Source organism: Sitophilus oryzae, unplaced genomic scaffold (genome assembly GCF_002938485.1).
Source record: "Sitophilus oryzae breed Bouriz unplaced genomic scaffold, Soryzae_2.0 scaffold_801_pilon_pilon, whole genome shotgun sequence".
Taxonomy (NCBI): domain Eukaryota; kingdom Metazoa; phylum Arthropoda; class Insecta; order Coleoptera; family Curculionidae; genus Sitophilus; species Sitophilus oryzae.
The window spans coordinates 2,711,113-2,737,676 of NW_022147419.1; the positions used below are offsets into that span (position 1 = coordinate 2,711,113).

At 32.5% G+C, this 26,564-nt stretch overlaps 2 protein-coding genes across 2 annotated transcripts; both read left to right on the forward strand.

Annotated features, from left to right (window-relative positions):
- Window positions 1-318: 318 nt before the first annotated feature.
- LOC115888585 (cytosolic non-specific dipeptidase-like) lies at window positions 319-14,694 on the forward strand. Its single transcript, XM_030908350.1, has 6 exons — window positions 319-800; window positions 861-981; window positions 6,074-6,304; window positions 11,183-11,387; window positions 12,236-12,566; window positions 14,433-14,694. The coding sequence occupies exons 1-6, from the start codon at window positions 420-422 to the stop codon at window positions 14,649-14,651; spliced, it is 1,488 nt and encodes a 495-aa protein (XP_030764210.1). The 5' UTR covers window positions 319-419; the 3' UTR covers window positions 14,652-14,694.
- A 9,188-nt stretch (window positions 14,695-23,882) lies between these two features.
- LOC115888558 lies at window positions 23,883-24,242 on the forward strand. Its single transcript, XM_030908310.1, has one exon. The coding sequence runs from the start codon at window positions 23,883-23,885 to the stop codon at window positions 24,240-24,242; it is 360 nt and encodes a 119-aa protein (XP_030764170.1).
- The last annotated feature ends 2,322 nt before the right edge of the window (window positions 24,243-26,564 follow it).

Sequence of the window (26,564 nt, forward strand, 5' to 3'; positions counted from 1 at the left end):
GTTATGCATTTACAGATTTCTGTTTAATTTTTATGTATTTTTTATTAAAAAATATAATATGGCACAGAATATGGTAAAATGTATAGTCATATAATCATCGTTTTTCATAAATTGCTTCAAGAAAATGCAATATTTTTACACTATTGTTATTTAAATAGAATTTCTTAAAATTAATGTGTTGTTGGCTGTAGCTATCACTCGATAGATGGAGCCACATGTTTAATTTTGGAAGATTTTTGTAAACACAGGGTTGGCTGTAAAATTTTAACATTGGACAGATCCGTATTTCAGTTGTTTTAATAAAATTTGAAAGGTATGTCAATCGAACTGATAATTGTGTCATTTTTTTACGTATTCTCCTGCTTCTACGTGGATTATTTGGTTAATTTCCCTTTTATACACAAACTTTACAAATAAAAATGGTTTATCCTCACACGTACCGTACAGAACACAGCGAAACAAAGACCACAAATGCTGTATATGGCGAGTATTATGAAGCGAAAAAAAGTAAGAAAATCTACATCCCACCGGAACTGCATAAAGTTTTACAATATATCGATTCAAATAGAACTATGTTTTTCGAGGATTTGACGGAAATAGTCAAAATCAAATCGATCAGCGGTCAATATAAGTATCGACGTGACGTGGCCAAAATGATCGCATTTACTGAAGAATGGCTTAACAAGCTATCAATCACGTACGAATGCTTCAACATAGGACATTACACTTTGGAGGGACATAAGCTTAGGATACCTTCGGTTATTCTGGCTTCTATAGGGAAAGATTTGCGCAAAAAGACGGTACTAAAAGTTTAGACACTTTTTTTAAACTGTTGTATAATTTTTTTGTGGATTATTTAGGTTGCTGTATACCTACATTTGGATGTTCCTGAGCCGGATTTATCTAAATGGGACACAGATCCATGGACTCTAACAGAAATCGACAAAAATTATTATGGATGCGGGACATCGTGTGGTAAAGGTAAAGTCTCTCCAACCAATCAGCAGTGGTAGTTCCACAATTAGTGCACATTTGCAAGTCAAATTTGTCTCTGCTTCAGAAAAAAATATTGTGTGTGCACTATGTGCGGGTCAACTTTCGTTTAGCTGAAATCAGTTATTAGAAAAAAAATTGTCTTTAAAAAGCTACTGTGAACCACGGAAAACACAATTTTTTCTGTGGAAATGCGTAATTTCCAAATTTCGCACTTTAGATTAACTGAAATCTGCTATAAAGAAAATACATTTTGCGTTTTATTTTAAATATTCTTCTGAACATATATACACAAAAATTTTCCTGCGGAAATAAGCTGTTTTTAAGGAAATTTATTAGACTTTAGAATAGCTGAAATCAGTTATATAAAAAATAAATATATTTTTGCCTTTTAGAAGCATTCACGAATTGAGGAAAATAAAAATTTTCCTGCAGAAATAAACTGTATCCATTTTCTGAGGAAATTTAATATCTAGACTTTAGAATAGCTGAAATCAGTTACATAAAAAATAAATATATTTTTGCCTTTTAGAAGCGATTACAAACTCAGGAAAATAAAAAATTTCCTGCGGAAATGCTTGATTTTCATTTTCCATTTGTTCCTTATTATATTATTGGGTCTTGTAAAGTATAAGTATAGTCTATAAAATGAATAACTTTGAATTTTGACCGTTATTTTTTACCAACAGGGCAAATATAAAATTCCTCTGTCCAAAAAGTTACTGATATTCTTTAAAATGAGTGCCTGAACGAATCAGATAGGTAACTCATTTTACTTTCGTGAAATAGAAAAAGAAAATAATTAAACAAGTGACAGTTCTTCCTCTTCTTGCAAAAATCAACGCAAAATGTCATAATTGACAAAAGTAAAGTAAAGTAAAAATGTCATCAGCCTTTGACATTTCTAAATATCAGACCAATGCCGTCCCTAATAGAACAGCCTTGGAGCGAGATTTATTACGTCACGCTAGTTAGATACCACGGATTAATAAATATGTTGTAGAATACATGGAAAACATAATTATTTCTCGTATTTTTGGTTTCTATTTTAAAAATGATATAGTTTACATGAAATATACATAATATACAGTTATTAAATACAATATATTATACCTATTTATAGTAATAAATACGTTGGCAAATAAACTAAGAACCATGCAAATTCAGCAAATGTTTTACAACATACAAATAATGAATAGGTACATAAGATAATGGGTAAAATGTAAAATATATTTTAAATTTTGGGGTTTGAAAATCGATCTAATTAAAAAACATTCAATATCTACTAATAGTAATATATTATTATTTGCATTCACAAAATTTATATGTATATTTTGCAAGCATCAATGTTCGAAAAATTATATTTGCAAATAATACAATATCATAGGAAAAAAGGCGTCAGCCATGGCTATGAAATAAATATCGCTGTCATTTTATATGTAAAATTATTCTAAAATTTTTGATTCTCTTGGGATTTAGGTTCGGGAAAAACGCTGATTAAATTTTCATTTGGTTTTTCATTATTTTTTTTTGGTTAAAAAAACGTTATAGCTAACGTTTATCGCCTTTATCAGTGTTGTGTCATATGAATAAAATAGTGTCGAATATAATCCAAAAAATTACATATACGAGGAATAATTATGTTTTCCATGTATTATGTTGTAGAATAATTAATCCGTAGTATCTAACTAGCGTGACGTCATAAAACTCGACGTGATAATTCTATTAGAGATGGCATTGCATCAGCATGGCCGCAAGTTGCTAACCTAATAAAATTTACACTAGAAAAGCCCGCGGGAACTGTCAAATTCAAAGTTATTCGTTTCACAGACTATACCCACGAATTTAGCAAAAAAATTTTTTGCCAGAAAGTGATATGCTTATAGAACAGTTTAAAAGAAAAAAATCTTTGGATGAAGCACTTTTGAACCAAAAAAAAATTATTTAAAAGTGTCTAAAATGCTAACCAATCTAATAATAAATCTAATAATATTTTTACAAAATCACAGTTAATTATTAAAATATATAAACCGCAGCTTAACACCCTCCATAAAGAAAAGCTAACCAAAGCAACCCAAATGCTAACCAATCTAATATTTTTGCAAAATCGCAGTTAATTATTAAAATATAAAAGAAAACTGCATGATCCAATGATTTTTTGTTTTGAATCAGCCCTATTTACGTAAAGATTTAATAAAAAACAAGAATAAGTGCAACATTATGAGGTACTTATAGGTTTACAAGAACCTATATTATCTATTCTACAAGAATTGTTATTCCTCCGAAAAATGTTTTACCCCACCCAGCACCCCTATCGCTCCCGGGTCCCGTAAGCTTCTAAACTGAAAAATGCATGAAAAACAAAGTGCACAAAATGACATGATACATTTCCGCAGGAATTTTTTTGTATTTCTTTGCTCGTAAAGGCTCGTATAAAACAAATATAAGTTCATTTTTCATGTAACTTATTTCGGCTATTCTAAAGTCAAAGCATTTTTTTTATGTAAAATAAAAATAAAAAATTTCCGCAGATACTTTTTAGTGTTTTTATGTTTAGAAAAATGTCTAAAACACACCCCGAAGACTAGTTTTGATGTAACAGATTTCGGCCATGGTACAAAGAATACAAGGTATGATATTGCGCAGGTTGGTCGCTACGTCACAGGTGATAACAGGCGCTATTGGTCAGCACGCTCCGCGCGCCAGTTCAAATCGTCAAGATATTGTTATAAACCTGTTTTTTTGTTTATATACCGTCATTGAATTATCGCTAAGCAAGTTACTGTTACGGAGCTTAAGTTACTGTTATTTATTATTTATTTACTACTGATAGTAGTATAAAGTCGGCTAGAAGCGAGAGACCGGAGTGAAATCTCGGCCAGGGACATAACTTTTATTTATTTTTTAAATACTGTTGTATTCTATAGTTTATTTTTGAAATATAAAAAAGAACTATTTATTCTGTTATTTTTAATCTCCGGTATTAATATAAATTGATTGTTGGTACAATAAGATCATTTAATATAAAAGAATATTCTACTTTTTTTTTTGAAATGTATTCGGCCCTAATTCAGTACCGTAAAAGTAATATGTTTTAATGATATACCCTTATTGTAAACTCTTTAATATTTCAGTAGAATTAAAAGTTTTTTTAAAAATTTTAATAACTACCTACCATTTAAGGACATTTTGAGCTATATAATCCTTGATGGGCATATTACTGGGTATACCAAATACGTCTTCCCTAAATTTTAGTTCGTTCAACCGATTTATTCTCAAAACCTGAAACATCTACATATAAAGAAGGACAGGTAACTAATTAGGCCCATAAACTTCACCCTTGGAATTACCTACTAATAATAAACTTCACCCTTGGAATTACTTCTATCACAATTTACAATACATTCATCTGAATTGCTCATTTTCTACTTTTCATGGAAGGCAATAAAATTCCCAACATTTTTGAAATGATGTAACAATTCCTCTTGTGGTTACTTTTTGGTATATATCCTCACTCTGTCCTCATGTGAAATCATATATAAGGTAATTTTTATGAAAATTATTTCCGATAAACATCGCAAACTAAAAGCGTAATAAACAATTTGCCATAGGTACAATGAAATATAAATTTAGTAAAATTTACCCTATTATGGCCCAAATTTCCAAATCCATGTTATTAGATAATTATTCTTTTTAAATATATTTTTTGGAACTTGGTTTTAGTAATTATTAAATTTAAACGAACTACAAAAAGTCTTAAAATAAACACATTTTCTGTAAATTTACATAACCCCCAAAAATGCAGATTTTCTGTAACTTTCTTTATTTTTCTTTAATTATTCCTCATTTTCCTAAATTGCATGCGAAATTTACTACCCAGCAGAATGACGTCTCGGCATCGACTCGCTCGTTAGTAACAAGTGAGCATTGTTCTCCGCTGATTAAGTTGCTATTGTACAGATAATGACTCAAAGAATTATGGACAAATAACACCCGACACCAAATTTCATACGCTGGATCAAACAGTGCCATTAGCAGATATTTTTCTTAACCTAGCTGTTTGTTATGCCCTAAGTTTACATATTTGCAGATAATTGTTTACGACATACACCTATGGTGTATCATCCTCTAATTAATTAAGAAATGCATTAAAATGTTAACAAACGGTACAAAACGATTATCGACGTATAGCACATATCAAGTACATATAAATGTTAATTATTGAAGAATACACATCGAAATTCAATACAAAAACGATAAAAGGTTGAGTGTACCCGATTTACCTGTACTATGTTAACCCAGGTTCTTTCTTGTCGCTGTGGAATAATTCTTACATTTTTGAAGAGAGTGTGGTTTCAGAACAATATATCTTTGTAACAAAGTTTATACAAAGTTCACTACACACAACAAACTATTAAAAATCGCTAAAATTGTCGCTGGTGACTGGATGATGACTCACTGTTTGGCATCAAACGAATGGCGTCTAACGTCACAAATTCTACTACAGCCCGTACAGGGGCGTTACATGTCCTTATATTCTTTAGTCATTGGCGCGAACTGAACGAAATTGGAGCCGCTATCGATCATACCTTGTATTCTTTGTACCATGGATTTCGGCTATACTAAAGTCCGAAAAATGAAAATTACGCATTTCGGCAGGAAAATTTTGGTATATTTGTACTCCTAACGCCTTCTAGAACGCATATATAAAGTCATTTTTTATACAGGGTGTTCCGAACTGTATTGCGGAAACTTCGGCAGCATATTCTGCAGATAAAAATAAGTAAAAAAGTTCGTATGAATGTATGTCCTAAAATACTTAGTTTCGGAGATACAGGGTGTAGAAGTTTCATTTTTATTTCGATTTTTTCCAAACAATTTCTGAAGTAACGTCAATATTTGGATGAAAATTGGTATCTGGCGGTTTTTTCACATGAAAAATTTGATTTTGATGACAATATGACTCTTATTTGTAGGGGGCGCCACCTATAGTAAAATATTTAAATATTAAAAATAATAAATAAATCGCAATCGCAGGTTACAGTCGCAGTTACAGGTTACAGTTTTTCTTTGTTTTTAGGACCGCTGATGATGTGGTTTCACGTGATTCAAGCTATTCAAGGGTCCAACATTGAGTTCCCGGTGAACGTGAAATTCATCATCGAATTTATGAACCACGAAGACAGTCTAGGGCTTGCCTCTTTTCTTCCCACCAGGATGCAAGACTTTTTCAGCGGAGTGGACAACGTGGTGGTCTGCGAATCGGAGTGGCTCGGTGAGAAGCGTCCATGTTTGATATACGGATGCGTCGGTAAGAAAATATAAGCAAATATGCTGCAAATAAGGGAGTGTGGGAGTTTTCAACCCTCTTCGTTTCTTGGTTATGCCCTTCAGAGTTATTCACGTATAAGCGATACCAATTAAACTTTTAGCACAGAATATCTAGCTACGCAACAGATAAATACTCGAAATGAAAGAGCTAAAATTGCACAAATGAAATATTAGATGGCGCGACAATATCATAATCAGAATATAATTGGAAATTTCTTTCTATTCTTCGTTTCTCGTCAGATACACTTATATTAATTATTCGTTTGGTTTTTAAAATAGTTTTAATTTTATGTATATTATTAGAAAGCATATGCTCTCAAAATACATTTTTAACATACACTACTTTATTATGTTAACTAAGAAAATAACTTTAACTACCTTTAAAATTAATAATATACAGGACGATTGATAGTGATATTTATTAATGCTGAAACGTTAGTAATGAAATATACGTTTAATAATAATGGAAATGATTTATTTTGCAGTACAAAAAATGTTAATTGACTAAAAAAATAATATAATAACAATTTTTTTCTGTTTGCCACGTTATTTATATAGACCTAGGTAGATTTTAAAAAGTGACACAGGTACAATTAATAATATATTAGTTCGGCATAAAAGTTGCTGTCACCGACACCGTACAATAAATTAAAATTCATAAAATAAATTAAAACTATTAATTATACAAATCTTTATAAAGAAACACAACTATATCAAATTTGGGCCCAATCGAACGCCAGGAAATTGTATCGTAATATGGTACTACATTATGGTACCCCTTGATATGCTTCATGGTACCATAATATTGCAATGTCATCAAAAATACGCAAGTATAATCAAATATGAGCCCAATCGAACGTCAGGAAGTGGTATCGTAATATGGTACTATATTAAGGTACCACTTTATATATGCATCATAGTAGATGCATCATAGTACCATCATATTACAATGTCACCGAAGATACTTACTATACCAAGTTAAGCCCAATCGAACGCCAGGAAATGGTATCGTATATGGTACTATTATGGTACCTCTTGATATGCTTCATGGTACCATAATATTGCAATGTCATCAAAAATATGCAAGGATATATCAAATATGAGCCCAAATGAACGTCAGGAAGTGGTATCATAATATGGTACTATAGAAGGTACCAATTTATATGCTCCATCGTGCCATCATATTACGATATTACCGAAAATACGTAGTATACAAAGTTTAAGCTCAATCGAACGCCAGGAAATGGTATCCTCATATGGTACTACATTATGGTACCCCTTGATATGCTTCATGGTACCATAATATTGTAATGTCATCAAAAATATGCAAGTATAATCAAATATGAGCCCAATCGAACGTCAGAAAGTGGTATCGTAATATGGTACTATATTAAGGTACCACTTTATATGCATCATAGTACAATCACATTACAATGTCACCGAAGATACTTACTATACCAAGTATAAGTCCAATCGCACGCCAGGAAATGGTATTGTATATGGTACCTCTATCGTATATGGTACCTCTATGTACTATTATGGTACCTCTTGATATGCTTCATGGTACCATAATATTACAATGTCACTGCAGATACGTAATATATCAAGTTTAAGCCCAGTCGAATGCCATGTATCATAATATGGTACTATATTACGGTATCACTTGATATGCTTCATGGTACCATAATATTGCAATGTCATGAAAAATACGCAAATACCAATTTATATGCTCCATCGTGCCATCATATTACGATATTACCGAAAATACGTAGTATACAAAGTTTAAGCTCAATCGAACGCCAGGAAATGGTATCGTCATATGGTACTACATTATGGTACCCCTTGATATGCTTCATGGTACCATAATATTTTTGATACCGAAATGATACAAATACCGTATAATACCGAAAAAAACGGCGTCCAGTTAGCTGGGAAAAGACGATCGATGACATTTCCCATATAAATTTACACATAAAATGACAGCGATTTTCATTTCATAGCCATCGCTAACGCCGTTTTTTCCCGATCATACGGTATGAACACAATCGAACGTCAGGAAGTGGTGTCATAATAGTAGAACAATACTTATTATATTGTCGCCGAATTACAATCAAAATTCAGGATTCAGTTAGAATCAAACGTCAGGAAGTGATTTTAATTCAGCTCGTAAGATTTAACTCCAACTAACATGGCAAGTTAAATACTTAAACGTTTGAAAAAAGATCTCTAATGTTTTTTAATATGTTTAAATGATGTAGCAAATTTGAAGCTAGGCTTTATCAGGAAATATTACAATATAAATTACACAATGGCAACACTGCATAAAATTCTTTTAAATTTCGTTTGTAGAAAACTGTTTTCTTTTAAATTTATCGCCCTCTGTTATGTAGTAGTGAAACTACCACATCAAAATATCTGATTTGGAGACAGGCTTTTAAAGCCTATCTCCTTTTGAGACTTACGATTTTATACATGTAACGAGGCTTCTGTTGCGTAGCTAGATATTCTGTGCTTTTAGTTACGTAATCAAGGGCCAAATGGAGGGCGCAATTTTTAAATTCATTGTTGCCAACCATGATGGACATATTCGGGCCGATAAACTGGAATTTAAATTTCCCGTGGTAGCTCTGCTGTAAAAAGTGTCAAGTTGCCATATTTATTTTCTGACATTGTCATTTATTTTGACCAATGACTATGGAGGGCTTAATAGCCGCCATACCAATGACTAAAGAATATAAGGACATGTAACGCCCCTATACGGGCTGCAGCAGAATTTGTGACCTAAGAGACCTTTCTTTTGGTGGCAAACAATGAGTCATCATTTGGTCACCAGCTACAATTTTAGCGATTTTTAATAGTTTGTGTGTAGTAAACTTTGTATAAACTTTATTATAATGGTGATTAGTTGATCAGCTTTCAAGTGTAAAAGCAGCAGCGATAAGAAAGAGCCAGGAGTTACGTTTCATAGGTAAATAAACAGTCCACTCCAACTTTTTAGCGTTTTCTTATTGAATTCCGATAATTATTCTTCAATTTCAATTAACATCTATATGTATTTGATATGTGCTATCTGTCGATACTAGTTTTGTACCTTTTGTTAACATTTTAATACGTTTTTTTCGTTAATAATTAGGATGATATACCATAGGCGTACTCAAAACAATTATCAAAAAATATAAATATTGCTTCAAACAGCTAGGCAGAGTTCGGAAGTAGTTAATTAAGACGTAATTTACCTGATTAACTACGTGTAGTTTTTCTTCAAAAACTACGTCTTTTCCCGTTCATTAACTACATGAAAACTACGTTAATAAACTATGTATTGATATTATGAATAATTTTCCTTTGTATGGGGCAAGAACAGTTAACCTGATAGGACTGCTCATTCAGCCAAAAGTGTCCGCCAGGTGCATGCGAAAACTACTCGCTTTGTGACGTCATTGTAGTCCTTGTCATGGTTATTAGTCCTTATCCGGCAACCAATAATACACACACGTGCATTATTGGTTGCCGAATGCAAAACGTTCATTATTTAGTTTATTTATTTAAACACCTTATATGTATGCAGTATAGAAAATTAACTGTATAAATCGTATTAAATACTCGAATAATGCATTTATAAGAACAGCACTTCCCAGCATCACCTTTTGCAAGCATTCTTTTTAGAGTACTTCAATATTTTGCTTTAAAATAATTAATATATTTAGAATATTTTGACACTTTAGTTTTGTATTTCGAGTTTTAGGTTTCAATGAGTTGTGTTATGATACTTTAAGCTTAAGTTTTTACTAGCAGACTATTAAAATAGCTTAATAGCTGTTGCAAAAGACTTATCGCAACTTTATTAGAATATTTTGAAGGGGAAAGCGGTAGTAATGTCCCTTTATGTCTTTTAAGTGTTGTTAAGAGGGTGAGTTTTGTTGATGTAAATAATAACTGTTTATATAATTATACTTAATTTATTTTTGTTTCGTAAAATATTTTGATTAAAAGAAAATTTGTAAAAGTGGGCAACGTTGTACCGGTCAAGCTTAATCACGTTAGTAAAAGTTTATTTGGTATGATCTAGTAGAATACAGTGGCGCAATTAGTTTTTCGCTGGGATTTGTCATTCTTGAAATATAACTGAAACCTGTGCTCAAACTTATGTTTTTTTTGAATGATATAACCTCTAGGTATAACCTGTATATTATATTTTTATACACCCTGGGTCTTCATCTAAATGTACCCCTTGTAAATGTACCCACCAAATGTACCCCGTGTATTCCCTTATTTTATTTAACTACCCCCGTTGGGTATTTACCATAAAGAAAAGAGAAAGATAATAATTTTTCTGTTTCACCGCTTTGATGACCTGGTCCCTTTTTGAAATATTCTTCTGAATGGTACATCCGGTTTTTTTTATGTTTTTACCATTTCTTCAATCTTTAAATATTTCCCATATCCTTCATTTGCTTGTAATTAATTATGTATGGTTGGTTACTTCTAAATATTGTACAGAGTGTTGTAGAAATCGATCCAAAATAAAAAATTTGCAAAATCTAAAAAACCTAAATATGTATCTCGAAAATAAACCGCAAAATGACGGTTGAACGGACCCCTGTGTGGATAGAGCTTGTGGGGCCCTACAATTGACCCATTTAAACTGTGTTTCTAAAATAAATAATTTTTGAGATATTTTAAATGAAAAGTTTTCAATAATTGTCGATATCCTGAGTATATACCCGTTCTATTTTCGTATTTTTCAACTTTTTGTACTTACTTCATCTGAAATATGTAAAAAACGTTACAATATGAATTTTAAGAGCAATTTTACCCTCTTTATATATTATTTTTTTCAAATAACGATATTTTTGAGGCATTTTGCATTTCGAGTTGGCTATAACGAAACGGGAAAATTCCCAAACTGAAATTAAGGAAGATATGGAAAACATCATTAACAATCTGGTCGACGACAAAGAACAAATTTTAATCAATAATTTCGGCGAGTACGTAGAACAAATAACTCCTGACGAAGAAAGGATATACGAAAACATTAAGGACTTTGATCCGGATGAAATTAGGTGAGTATAAACATTAGATACTTTGAATAAAAATATTAAGAGTCCATTTCACTAGTCCGAAAAAGTAGCAAAATAAGGGTTCGGCATTTAACGTTTTATGTAAAAGTGGCTAGGCATTTTTACACAAATGAAGAAGGAAATTAAAGATAAAGGATGATACTATATCCGTATTGAAGCACATTTTTAGATAACTTCTTTATTTTTAAGATTTTGATGGTCAAACATTAACAAAATACACCTTATGTTTAGACTAAATTTTATCGAAAGTAAAGAAATAATTTAAAATTCCGTTACAACCGACGAAGATTGAAGTTTTGTGATTACAGTGATATATAATTTATATGGTTTTGTAACAAATTGCACGCTATTTTATGGCAAATGCTGAAGCTCTGCAAGCCTTAATCAAAGCACGGGTGCTTGGAATTTTGGGTGTGGCTTAACATGACAGGATCGGGCTAAGCTTTAGGCAGATTTATGAAATATAAATATTTCCTTCGGTATAACACCCGCTTTATCCGACTCCTGAGAGCGACCCGAACAGTACAGCCTAATAGACCCTTAAGAACGGAGCACATAAACAAAGAATAGGCCAAGTAAACGACGTCTAGGGCTTGACATCGCCAAAATTATCATCGATATAGTCATTCCCAGCCATCTTTGACCCCGTTTCTTTTTCGATCGTATGGTATTAATATACTTTAGACTCCTTCTTTAGTCTTCTAGATTAATAACAATACAATACTTAGGTAATATTTTAATAGGTACTGTATTTCTAATTTCTTTACCTAAATATTTAAAGAAAACTAAAATTACGTAGTATAAATCATAAACACGCGGATCTGTTACAGAGATTCCTTGCCCGATTTCAAGAAATCCTGGGACAAAGTGAAACTCCTGATGAGTTTCTGGCGTTTGCCATCTCTACACGTGCACGAGACCCTGGAGTGCGTCTGCGACAAGAAGGACTTCTCCAAAATCAAGAAACTCTTCACCATAAAGATAGTTCCGAGGCAGGTGATCGATACCGTTGAGGAAATTACGAAGAATCACGTTAAAAACGTCGTCGAAGACTTGAACATCGAAAACGACGTGAAATGCGAGTTGATATCGGGAAAGAGACCTTGGTTCGAGAGCTTCCAGTCGCCTTGTTTTAATGCAGCCAAAAGGGCTTATATGCAGGTAGAATGAAGTCTTGTTTTGTTAAATATATTTGTCCATAGTACTTTGTTATTTACATTTTCTATCATTACATGATCTTCTTCTCGTCCGAGCGATTTTTAATAGTTTGTTTGGTTTGGTAGTGAACTTTGTATAAACTTTATTACAATGGTAATTTGTTCAGCTTTCAAGTGTAAAAGGCGCAATGATAAGAAAGAGCCAGGAGTTACGTTTCATAGGGAAATAAACAGTCCACTCCACCTTTTTAGCGTTTTTTTTTGTTGAATTCGATAATTATTTTTCGGTTATTATATGTACTTGGTAGGTGCCATACGTTTCCTACTAGTTTTGCACCTTTTGTTAACATTTTAATACGCTTTTTTCGTAATTTAATTAGTATGATACCACCGCATACACCATAGACGTAGTCAAAACATAATTTATCAAAAATATAAATATCCTTTCAAGCGGCTATGTTAAGAAAAATATGTGCCACGGCACTGTTTGGTGTGGTCAGTCCTTTTTTAGTTTCCCTAGTTCCTCTCGGTCGTTTTGGTCCAGGAGGGGCAACATACCGCTGGCACTCCTTACTCCTCACTCTCGCCTAGCATCGGTCGACGGGCTGGCAGATTCGTCGCCATATTATTATATCTCGGTCACAGTCTCGGTCTTCGGAATAGTTCCTGAGGAACTAGTATTTTAAGAAAGGTGGAACTAGTTCCTTTCGTTCCGGGGTCGGAATAGATCATTGGAACTAGTTCGTTCACGAACTACATACCTCTAAGTCCGTGACTTATAATTTCTTTAGTTTGGTCCACCTTTCTCTTCCCGAACAGACTTTATATTTGATTTTATTAATGGGATTAAACCAAAAGGCGCTAAAGTCTATACAGGGTGAGTCTTAAATAAGTGCAAATATTTTTAGGTGTGGTATATTTCGACCCCAGAAACACGATTATAAGTTTTTCTTCGCGAAAAAATAATCGATATTTTGGATTTTTTTTAGTTTTTAGTTAAGACATAATTTCTTGATAATATGGCAACATAGGTAGTAAATTAAATTTACAAGAAAGAAAAGCCAGAAAAGATCCAGTGGTTCTCAAAATTTAAGCAAAAAAATTTTTTTTACAAATTTTCAAAAAAAAATAACTGTTATTTTGAACTTATTTGAAAAACGAATATGTTTCTTTTATCGAGATGTACCAGCTTCGAAAATATTTGCACTTATTTAAGACTCACCCTGTATACAGGGTGTCCAAGAAATAAGTGCAAGTGTTTTAAAAGGTGACAGATCTGGTCAAAAGAAACATTTTTTCTCTTTACCGTTTTTCAAATAAGTCCAAAATAACCGAGTTATTTTACTTTGAAAATTTAAAAAAAAAATGATTTTTTTGCTTAAATTTTGAGAACCACTGGATCTTTTCTGGCTTGTCTTTCATGTAAATTTAATCTACTACCTATGTTGCCATATTATCAAGAAATTATGTTTTTTAACTTAAAACTAAAAGAAATCCAAAAATGTTTTCAAAAAATTCCAAATTTTCAAAAAAAATCGCAAAAAATATCTCATAGATGTGTTTCTGAGACCGAAATATATTACAAGTTAAAACACTTGTACTTATTTCTGGGACACCCTGTATAGTCCATCCAACGACTGACGATACCCGAAAAATGATAGAAAATAAAATTTACCGGTGAATAAAAATGATAGACACAAAACTGTCACTGCCACTGACCCTTTCTTTGGACAGACTATAACCAATGCGAAACTTTTTTGTAGTTTACTTATAGATCTGCATTTAACACCATAAACATATTTTTTTATTTCTTTACAATTAAATAATTGCAAAATATTAACTGTGCATTTAACTTAAACGCTATTTTAAGGTGTACAAAGAAGATCCTAGCTTGATTAGAGAAGCTAGAGCACGAGAGGTTGTAACCATATTAGACCGAGTTTTAGAAAAGAGTATCCTGATGATGCCTCTGAGTTGCAAGGGCTCCAACTCAGGCGAGGCAAACGAGAACATATCGATCAGAAACTATTACGAAGGCACGAAAGTCGTTGCTGCTTATCTGTTTCAATTTGCTATTGTACACGAATAGACAGATTGTTTTCATTTATTTGTGAATATATTTATTTTATCAATATCAGTAAATTTGTTTTTAATTCTGTTTAGTAATGAATGTAGAGTTGATACATATTTCTCTAAAATCTGTCATTTTTCTGATACAAAGTTAACGAAATTCAACTATTCTATTTATTCAACTAGATAGACTGTTATATATTTTTGAGAAGCTCATAGCAATTACGGATCATATGATTTATAAATATACAGGGTGTTCCATTTGAAAAAACATAACTTTAGTTTACATTTTCAGAAATATTTTTTTCGTAGAAAAACAGACTACACCACTGTATTCTACGTAAAAAGTTCTACAAGAATCAGTTTTCACCTTCTCAATACCTTTCACAATAACGAAGATACGGGGGTGGTCTCAAATTGCAAAATGTTCAAAAACACCCTATAGCTCAAAAACGAAGAGAGCTGCCAAACTTTTGTTGGCAGCATCTTCCGTTTGACAAAAAAGTGGGACAGGTTTGTGCAAACCGCATCCTCCTATCTTTACTAATAACGGAGATACCGTATGATTTCAACTAAAATGGAACATCCTGTACTTACTTTGTTATAAATATGGTAATCGTAAATCATACAGGATATTCAAAATTCAACGCCAAACTTTCTAAAATATAAAATAATTTTTATTCGTTTTTTTTTTAAATGGAACACTCTCTATATTATTTTTTCAATAGATGGAGAATTAAAAAATTAACATTATTTGTATTTGGAGTATTTCAAAATTTTTAACGGGTTTGCAGATATTCGCGATTTTCACAGTAAATTTTTATCAAAGCCACCCATTGATTTTTCTCTCGTATTTTACTGTTGATGAGCCATATGAAATAACACTGCGAGTATCTGCAAAACCATTAAAAATTTTGAAATACTTTAATTACAAAAAATATTTATTTTTTAATTCTCCCTAATAAAAAAATAATATACAGGGTGTTCCATTACAAAAAAAAACAAAGAAAAAGTATATGCTATATTTTAGAAAACTAAATAATGATTTCAACCAAAATGGGACACCCTGTACACATTTAGGACTATAAATCTAATCTATATCTATAGTTTCTAATATCTATAGCCAGGTGTTATAAGCCGAACAAATTGCGCTATCATATTTTTTTCCCTGTTATATCGTTGGATACGCGGTTTCCTCCCATTTATAATTAGGTATGATATCGTGTATACTTATTGACAGCTCACAGGCATACCGAATAACAATCTATCAGCGTTTGGCCGGGCCTAAATATCGCCAGATAACATCTAAGGATTTGTTGGTTCGTTTTTTTTTCATATACCAAAGGCAACGCAACGGTATATTAAGAGCTTGATGTGAGATATGCCGCTTAAAGACAGGGATACGTATATCTATTCGATGTGGAATAAAACAGATTTGTGATGTCCCAATTACTATATGAGTTAGTGAAATTGTACCTAGTAGAAGAATCTGGGTTATTCGATAACAACAGGACTTGTTTACGTGTTCAGTTCCATAGATTCAAATATCAAGGTGTAGAAAAATATGATCATAGCGTTCTTAGTGAAATTGTTTATAGTCTGTTGTTAAAGAGATCCCTTTTCCGGTTCATTAGTGCCGTTCTGATTTTATATAAAAGGGGTAAAAATATAATTAGCTAGTAAGCGAGGATAAAAATAGGGTATTACCTCCGAATTCTTGACACCCGCACCGATTGACGTGAAATTTTAACAGTGAATAGAGATATATATAAGAAACAAAAGTTATACATTATTAATCTTGAACTCTTATTTTCTTAAAAATGTCCGATTAAATTTATATCTCCGAAACTAAAGTTCCAAGAAGTCGTAATATATCTAAAAATTCATTTACCCACTAGTAGATATAAAAAGCATTTTTGGTAAACTCTGTCTCAAATAGTTTCTGAAAAATAAAATTAATTTTCTTAAAAAGGTCCGATTAAATTTATATCTCCGAAACTAAAGTTCCAAGAAAAGTCGTAATATATCTACAAATTCATTTACCCACTAATAGATATAAAAAGCATTTTTAGTAAATTCTGTCTCAAATGGTTTCTGAAAAATAAAATTAATTTTCTTAAAAAGGTCCGATTAAATTTATATCTCCGAAACTAAAGTTCCAAGAAAAGTCGTTATATATCTACAAATTCATTTACCCACTAGTAGATATAAAAAGCATTTTTGGTTAACTCTGTGTCAAATAGTTTCTGAAAAATAAAATTATTTTTTTTGAAAAGGTCCGATTAAATGAATATCTCCGAAACTAAAGTTCCAAGAAAAGTCGTAATATATCTACAAATTCATTTACCCACTAGTAGATATAAAAAGCATTTTTGGTAAACTCTGTCTCAAATAGTTTCTGAAAAATAAAATTAATTTTCTTAAAAAGGTCCGATTAAATTTATATCTCCGAAACTAAAGTTCCAAGAAAAGTCGTAATATATCTACAAATTCATTTACCCACTAGTAGATATAAAAAGCATTTTTGGTTAGTTCTGTCTCAAATAGTTTCTGAAAAATAAAATTAATTTTCTTAAAAAGGTCCGATTAAATTTATGTCTCCGAAACTAAAGTTCCAAGAAAAGTCGTAATATATCTACAAATTCATTTACCCACTAGTAGATATAAAAAGCATTTTTGGTTAGCTCTGTCTCAAATAGTTTCTGAAAAATAAAATTAATTTTCTTAAAAAGGTCCGATTAAATTTATGTCTCCGAAACTAAAGTTCCAAGAAAAGTCGTAATATATGTACAAATTCATTTACCCACTAGTAAATATAAAAAGCATTTTTTGTAAACTCTGTCTCAAATAGTTTCTGAAAAATAAAATTAATTTTCTTAAAAAGGTCTGATTAAATTTATATCTCCGAAACTAAAGTTCCAAGAAAAGTCGTAATATATCTACAAATTTATTTACCCACTAGTAGATATAAAAAGCATTTTTGGTTAGCTCTGTCTCAAATAGTTTCTGAAAAATAAAATTAATTTTCTTAAGATTTTTTTTTTTTCATTTTTTTCATTGTTCATTTTCACAAGATTTTTGGGTTTTAAGGGCTCAAAGAAGGTGGTCCTTACATGCAAGTCAAACTAAAAAAAAAACGTGATATCTACGAAATAAAGAGATCTACAGAAAAATTGAAAGGGAGCAAAAATAGTGCAAAAAAAGACCTTCAATTTCCCTCTGTTGCATTTTTTACGTATCTTGCTTAGTTTTTGAGATATGTCAAAAAAATTAAAATTTTTTAAAAAATAAAAATATTGTTTTTTTCATTATTTTCAACTTTTTTCTAAATTTAAGCATTCTAAACCGCTACTATGTAACTTTTGTTTCTTACATCGGTGCAAGTGTTCAAAATTCAATCGGTGCAGGTGTTCAGAATTCGAACCTTAAAACCCTCGCTTACTGGCCTATACCGGGTGCGTCTCCAAAGTGGCTCACCCTTATAACTTTTTTATTTTTTCAGATAAAACAACGAGATTCGGTATGTTAGTATATGACATAAATTGGGATTGATTAGCGTATTCAAGTGTATTCGGTCACTTCCGGTTTTACCGGAAATGACTACAACTTTTGATTTTTAAATGGCATCCTCGGTATTTTTTTTATTTTATTCGATAAAAAATGACACTCTGACTCGAATGACATATCATATGTCAATTTTTGACACAGTCACTCAAAAACAAATTCTATTTTAAATTTCAATTTAGAGTGCCATGGCTGTGTTAAAAACACTAATTTTTAATCAAGGATCCTTGGAAAAATAGATTTGATCGTCTAATGTTTTTAGTGTCTTTTCCTGGCTTAAAAGTAGTGTTGCACAAGATTCTTGAAAAAGTCTTGCAAGACCAACACTCTTGCAAGAAATTCAGACAAGACAAGACTTTAATATGCAAGAAATTTCAAGAGTCTTGCAAGATTTCTTGAATTCAAGATTTCTTGAAAGTTAGAAATGATACATTTTTTAAGTGATAATTAGGTCTTTGCGCAAGTTATGCCGGGTTTATACAACATTTACATAGTCGTAATCACAATCATAGTCATAATCATAAAAGTTAAACTGTCCACTTCCTATAAACCTGTTGACATCTACCATGAACTTAGCCTTTAATTATGTGACCCAACTTCACTGATATAAAAATTATGATTATGAAAATGTTCTATAAACGCATATTAAAATTGAGTTGTGATTATGACGATGATTACGACTGTGATTATGATTACGACTTATGCAAATGTTTTATAAACCCGGGATTAATATTGGCCAGTGTTCATTTTTTTTCTATCCTAGCCAGTGTTTTAGAGTTGAGAATGAAATAAATAAAGTTGATGCAACAAACCGTATATTATTGGTAATTGGTATTATACACAAAATTATATTGGTATAATGGTATTATAAAAAAAAACTAACGGTAGTTGAAACTAATGCTGGGTTCGTGGAGCACGCTATTTGCGCTATTTGGTACTACTTTTCATGCACGAAATTGCTCCGCGAACAAAAAGTAGAATCAAATAGCGCTAATAATACACTCTAGCGTGACCTTTCCGTACACCCTGTGTCCAAACTTTTCCAATCTTCCATAATAAAAAAATAAAATAAATACCATAAAAAATAAAAGTAACCAACAGGTAACCAAAATAGAACATAATAAACTAACAAGAATTAACAACTAGAACTAAAAAATGAACTTAAGCTTACTTATTCTTATTCAGCTTTTATTTGGTAATTGTTGAATAAGTTGACGTAGTTCGTCTGCGGTCCGTTAAGATTTTTTTTGCTAAAATTAGCATCGTTTTTGTTCATTTTTCCGTATTAAATTTTGTATACGACGCTTTCTATGAAATAAAATATAGAAATATTATAACCTTTTTGTTAGAATATAAAATTTTTCAAGACAAGAAATTTCAAGAGTCTTGCAAGACAAGACAAGACTTTGCCATTCAAGAAATCTGCAAGACAAGTCTTTGAAAATTTCTTGTCTTGAATTTCAAGACAAGACAAGAAATTGATTTTCAAGACAAGAATTCTTGTCTTGTGCAACACTAATTAAAAGATGCCCAAATCGTATTTTTAATAATATCTCAATTTTTTCAAATGGAACGAGGGTGGCTCATTAGCATTCTTGGAAAAAGCATTTTTTACGAATAATTTGATACCACACACTTGGTATTTTTAGTCAAATTGTCGTTATGAACCGCATGTTACAATTTCAAATAAATCATATGCCAAAATGTCAAAAGTTGACATATGATATGTCATTCGATTCAGAGTGTCATTTTCTATCGAATAAAGTAAAAAAATACCAAGGGTGCCATTTAAAAATCAACAGTTGTAGTCATTTCTGGTGAAACCGGAAGTGACCGAAAACAATTGAATACGCCAATCAATCCCAATTTATGTCATATACTAACATACCAAATATCGTTGTTTTATCTGAAAAAATAAAAAAGTTATAGGGGTGAGTCACTTTTGAGACGCACCCGGTATATAGGATGGACTCAATAATTTGTTGGGTTTATTTTATGTTAAATTGTTTAAAATTTCAGATACGCTGCTGAAACACCAAAGTTAAACTGACGTTTCCTAATTATTTTTGAAGATAATTACAAGTGAATTAATAAAAGGAGGACAATAGATCTATAAGGTTGCGATGGTTAACTTCCCCCCTTCTATACGATTTACAATCTAGTTTTTTATGTTATTGCATTCGATCTAACATTTTCCGACAAATTTATTTTTATTACCAATCCTGTACCATCACGTATTTCAAAGAAATCCATCGAGCTGAAAAAGACAAAACGTCTCGCTGTATGGAGAGCTCGAACCTTATGGCTCTGCTCTTCTGGTATCACGTTTTTCCCCATGAGTTATGAGGATGGCCGCCTGTTTTCTACATATCCCTACGACAAACAATCGCTGTTCGACGTCCATTTTTCTGGCGCGATTCCGAGAACGCCAGATGACACGACGGTAAGCGTACGGTAAGGAAAATATAAGGACCATTGTTTCCGATTAATTCATGGTATCGTTTAAGGGGTTTATAATATTTGTTCAATGCGCTGTAGCGATCGTATTCTGCTTTATATTTCTTGTTAAAGTAAAACCAATAATATTGAATGTTAAATTGATATAGGTATTGAAAGTGGCTCAAAAGTGGCTCACACATATAACTTTTTTATTTTTTCAGATAAAAAACGAGATTTGGTATGTAATCAAGTATATGACATAAATTAGAATTGATTGACGTATTCAATCGTTTTCGGTCACTTCTTGTTTCATCGGAAATGACTACAACTTTTGATAGGAAATGACAATCTGAATAAAATGACATATCATTTGTCGATTTTTTACATTTTCGCATATGGTTTATTTGAAATTGTAACATGCGGTTCATAACGACAATTTGACTCGAAATACCGATTGTGTGGTACCAAATTATTCGTAAAAAAATGCTGTTTCCAAATATACCCTTGAGCCACTCTCATTCCATTTGAAAAAATTGAGATGTGATTAAAAATACGATTTAGGCATCTTTTAACCGGTCCGGACAAGACTAGGGTTCCCAACTTGAGCATCGGCGATTCCGGGACAATTATTTTTAAGCTTTTAAATAATTGAAGCAAAACATTAAATATTAGAAAATAAAATATGTTATGTGTGTAGTACACATTTTTTTAGTTTCCAGGTCCTGGCCAAGGCAAATCTTTCGCCGGGACAAACTTTCTGATTCCTGGTTAATCCCGGCCAAACCGGGACGGTTGGGAACCCTAGACAAGACACGACAAACAATCATAATTGAAATACACCATTCTTGATTAAAAATTAGTGTTTTTAACACAGCCATGGCAGTCTAGATTGAAATTTAAAATACGATTTTTTTAAAGCGGAAATGTCAAAAGTTGACTTTTGATATTTCTATCGAATAAAGCAAAAAATACTGAAGGTGCCATTTAAAAATCAAAAGTTGTAGTCATTTCCGGCGAAACAGGAATTGACCGAAAACAATTAAATACGCCGATCAATCCTAACTTATGTAGTAAGTATTCTACTAACATACCAAATCCCGTTATTTTATCTGAAAAAATAAAAAAGACAAGGTTGCTGCCTATCCCCGATGTTATTTAAGATCTATCCGAATGAAGCTCTAGAAAAATGGAGAAAACCGTGCAGAGAAATGGGAATACCACTTAACGACGAAACAACTCTATGCAACCTTCACTTTGCAGATGATCAAGTGGTAGTGGCTCAAGATAAGGAAGACCTACAATTTATGACAACAAGACTTTTGAACGAGTATGAAAAGTGGGGGATGTCGGTAAATGCGTCGAAGACTAAACATTTACCCAAGTAGCATTTGGACGTTATCTAACGTCGGGTATACGTCGCTTTCAATAAACCCGACGTCGGGTACCAACGTCGGTTCGACCGCCTGACGACCCTTATTTGCACCTAAATGGGGAATACAGATTCGGGTCGCCTCGACGTCGGTATCTGACCTAATAGGGAATGTAATTCTACCAATTACCAACGTCATATTACGTTGGATTTTAGTCACTTAAAATTCGTCGCTAAGCACTTACGTTACGTTTGGTTTCATATTCGCTACCAAGAATACATAAAAACCTAACCAAACTTCCTAATTACAAATGGATTCATAATCACTCCTCGAATATAACTATAAGTGCCTACCTAATTTCATATTATAATAATTCTGAATCATTAATCCAGACATCAGTTTTGTCAACGGAAGTCACTTTTTTTATATATCTGATTAAAATACTCCGGAAAATAACGAGCGCCTTCAAAATTAGGTAGATTTATGAAATAAAAATATCTATAAAAAAGTAACTCGCAAAATATTTTTTTAATTTTCTAGCTGGTTTAATAAAAAAACTGTACTGTGGTTCTCGCCAAACTCAACCTTATCAATATTATTCTACTAGAAATCGAAATGTGAATATAAATTTTAAAAACAAAAAACGATTTTAAAATGGCTGACTATCTGATACTTGTTAAGAATGGCGGATTTCTGTGTCCGACTTAATATGAACTACTAATATACCAATTCCGACCGGGTCTTCAACATTAGTCGTCTCACACGACCGAAGTCATCAAACCGGACGACCGGCAATCGTATTATGACGTATATAATTCCAACGTACGCCACGTAACCTCACTTTGCGTATCAGTGATTTGTAGATTTGTACAACTATATTTTAGTTTTTGTTTTCTCCTTAAAAAAAATGGGCAGCCACTTTTTTAAGCCTAACCTCACATGTGGGAAGAGAATGGGGTCTGCTGGTTTCCTAAGCTAAAAAATGAAATTAAGATGCACCAGTGTAATGCAGCATCTCTTCCGGATAAAAAAGCATTTATGGGTGGAGGCAAGACATCACTACTACTATTATTATTTTGTAAAAGCCTCGAGCTCTTTCTGTAAAATGTAGATGAATGTCTAAATGCCTTTTTAGTGTTTTTTTAGGCGTAAATTAAGTATGTTTACTTTTGTAAAAACTTTTTATTAGGTTATATTCCTGATGTTCATTAGGTCGCAAATACTACTTAATGGGTTGTATTTACGGACGTAAATAGAGATACGTAAATAGGTTATAAATATGAACATAAAATACAACAAAATATAATTGGACGTTACTTTAGGGATTATCAGTGAGACGTATCCTATTCGGACAACGGGTAGACGTCGGGCTAGTTCAAGTATATGTACGTCGTGCAAGCCAACGTGGGAACGACGTTGGGAAATTAATAAAAATGGTACGTTGTTATTTTGTCCGTCGACAGATCGTTGGATTTACCGACTCGGATCCAACGACGTCGCTTTTAATAGGAAAGCGACGTCACCAGTCATATCACCAGCACCCGACCTAAATTTGCACAAAGTCTGACGTCGCTTCAGGTCAGATTTAGTTCGAAGTCAGATAGATGCTACTTGGGTATGTATAGGCCAAGCAGCAAAAACTCTACATCTAGATAAAAATACAGAAATAGGAACATGCAGTAAACACACCTATCTTGGAACACAGATAAATTATACCGGGCGAACAGAGAGCGAGATCGAGGAAAGAAAAAGAATACTGAAAGGTAAAAAAGTCATCGGGTGTCTAAACTCAGTATTATGGTCCAAACACATCTCATATGAGAAAAAAAAACATTTTATTTATAATTCCATCTTCCATATGGCAACTCACTAATACAATGGAACAACGACTGTTAGCACTCGAGATAGACTTCTGGCGAAGATCTGCACGGATATCAAGAATGGAAAGGGTACCGAACAAAAAGATAAGGGAAAGTATGCATGTCCAGCAAACGATAATAGATAAAATAGAGAGAAGACAGCTGGTATGCTATGGGTATGTAGAAAGAATGAGTGAGGACCGAATACCTGAGAAAGTCTTGAAATGGATACCATCAGAAAGGAGAAAAAAGGGAAGGCCAAAAGCAATATGGATTGGAGGAGTACATAAAGCTATGTCGGAGAGGAATCTTCATCCAGGAGATTGGGAAAATAGGAAAGGTTGGCAACTGGGTACCGGAAGGCGTAGGACGCTATGAAGACGGATTTATATACAAGGTGGTCCGAACTGTATCCCGGAAACTTTGGCAGCATATTCTGCAGATAAAAATAAGTAAAAAAGTTCGTATCAATGTATGTCCTAAAATGTTTAGTTTCGGAGATACAGGGTGTAGAAGTTTCATTTTTAGTTCGATTTTTTCCAAATAATTTCTGAAGTAACGCCAATGTTTCGATGAAAATTGGTGTCTGGAAGTTTTTTTGACATGATAAATTTGATATTGATGTAAATATGACTCCTATTTGTAGGGGGCGCCACCTACACGTGTTTTAACTGATTTGAAGAATAATAACTTTTCGTCCGTACCTGTATAAAACTACTGAGGGAAAAAATATACATTTCCGTGATTTTTTACGTAAAAAATGTCAATACCTGTCATTATTGACAAAAAATAAACATGTTAACTTATAACTTATTTTTTAAATAAATCATAAATTTTGCTTCGAAGAAATGATGATAAAACAGGTTCTGCTGTATTTTTGACACAAAATCATTTCAAATTTATGATTTTAGTCTAATAACTATTTATTCAACATGTTTAATTTGCCATTGATGACAAGTACTGATAATTTCGATTCCAAATATCTCAAGAACAATTACTCGGTAGCGATTTTTACCGCGACACCTTTTTTACGTATATTTTTTACTCGGTAGTTTTATACAGGTATGGACGAAAAGGTATTACTCTTCAAACCAGTTAAAAATATGTAGGTGGCGCCCTCTACAAGTAGGAGTCGTACTGACATCAAAATCAAATTTTTCATGTAAAAAAACTCTCAGACACTAATTTTCATCCATATATTGACGTTACTTCAGAAATTATTTGGAAAAAATCGAAATAAAAATGAAACTTCTACACCCTCCGAAACTAGGCATTTTAGGACATACATTTATACGAACTTTTTTACTTATTTTTATCTGCAGAGTATGCTGCCGAAGTTTCCGGAATACAATTCGGACCACCCTGTATATATAAAAATTAAAAAAGATATAGGGATGAGCCAATTTTCAGACGCACCCGGTATATACATTTCTTTTTAAGTTAAATTGTGCCCTATATTGGGATTAGATCTCTCTCTCCCTCTCATTAGTTTGACTTATGACAAAAACAAACAATTTACTTACAAGCAAGTTATAGGAAAGCATGTTCTTCAATTCATCAAAAATGAGAATTTGTTGTTCCGAATCTCTTTGTATTGATGTAATCAATACAGGTTTGAATGTAATTCTAAATAAGTAATAATTCTAGTAATTATAATTTTATTTGGTACTGATCTTTTTGTTTTTCCCTCCCGCTGTCCTCACTGCCGGCGCGGGTTATTACAATTAAAATTGATTCCATTACGTTCGGCTTTCGCCACTTAGTTACCACCTATGAAGAACTCTCCACCGGCTTATTATTTCTAATGATGGTGCTTTTGTATGGAGCAGATCTTCGAAGCGAAAGAAAAATCGTTCTCTTTATAACAGTACGTATCGCTGGCAGGTAGTTAAAAAATATTAATTATTCGGAACGCCGCGGGAGGAAATTCATGGCAGCATTTGAATATTTTTAATAAAAGAAAATTTTCACTTATACCATACGATTTAAAAAAAAGCGATGTCAAAGACGGTTGGGGAATGACAAACGATGATAATTTTGGCGAGGTCAAGCCCTAGACGTCATTTTCTTGGACCGTGCTCTTCTTAATTTATTAATGGCGCTTACTGCCAGTACAGTAAGACTGGAGTAGCGCTAACATAATTCTAATTCATAAGAAAGGCAGCAGAGAAGACATCAGAAACTATAGACCAATAAACAACCTAACCTAACTACCAGTAACATACAAGATATTTACAAAAATAATAAACAACAGAATACAAAACAGACTAGACGCTGCACAACCACTAGAACAAGCAGGCTTTAGAACCAGCTTCAGCACGATTAATCACATACATACACTAAGAGAAACTACCAGCCGAACAAAAGAGTACGAACTTCCACTAGCTCTAGCCTTTGTAGACTTTGAGAAGGCTTTCGACTCGATATATCCTAAGGCAATAATAGAAGCTCTAGCGGAACAAGGTATTGATAGGCCGTATATACCTGGTGTTGCATCGTCGAGCGGGACATAGGAAATCCCATGTAAATTTTAATGGGGTCAATTATTGGCTTCCCTAATTATTTTAGAGAATAATTCTATTTAAGTTTATTGAAGAGCACTAAAACCCACATTCAAAAGAATAACTTTAGATATTTTTGATTAGCCCGTTTACGTTATCGCCGATTTCTTTTTAAATATTTCTCCTTTCTTATGGCCCT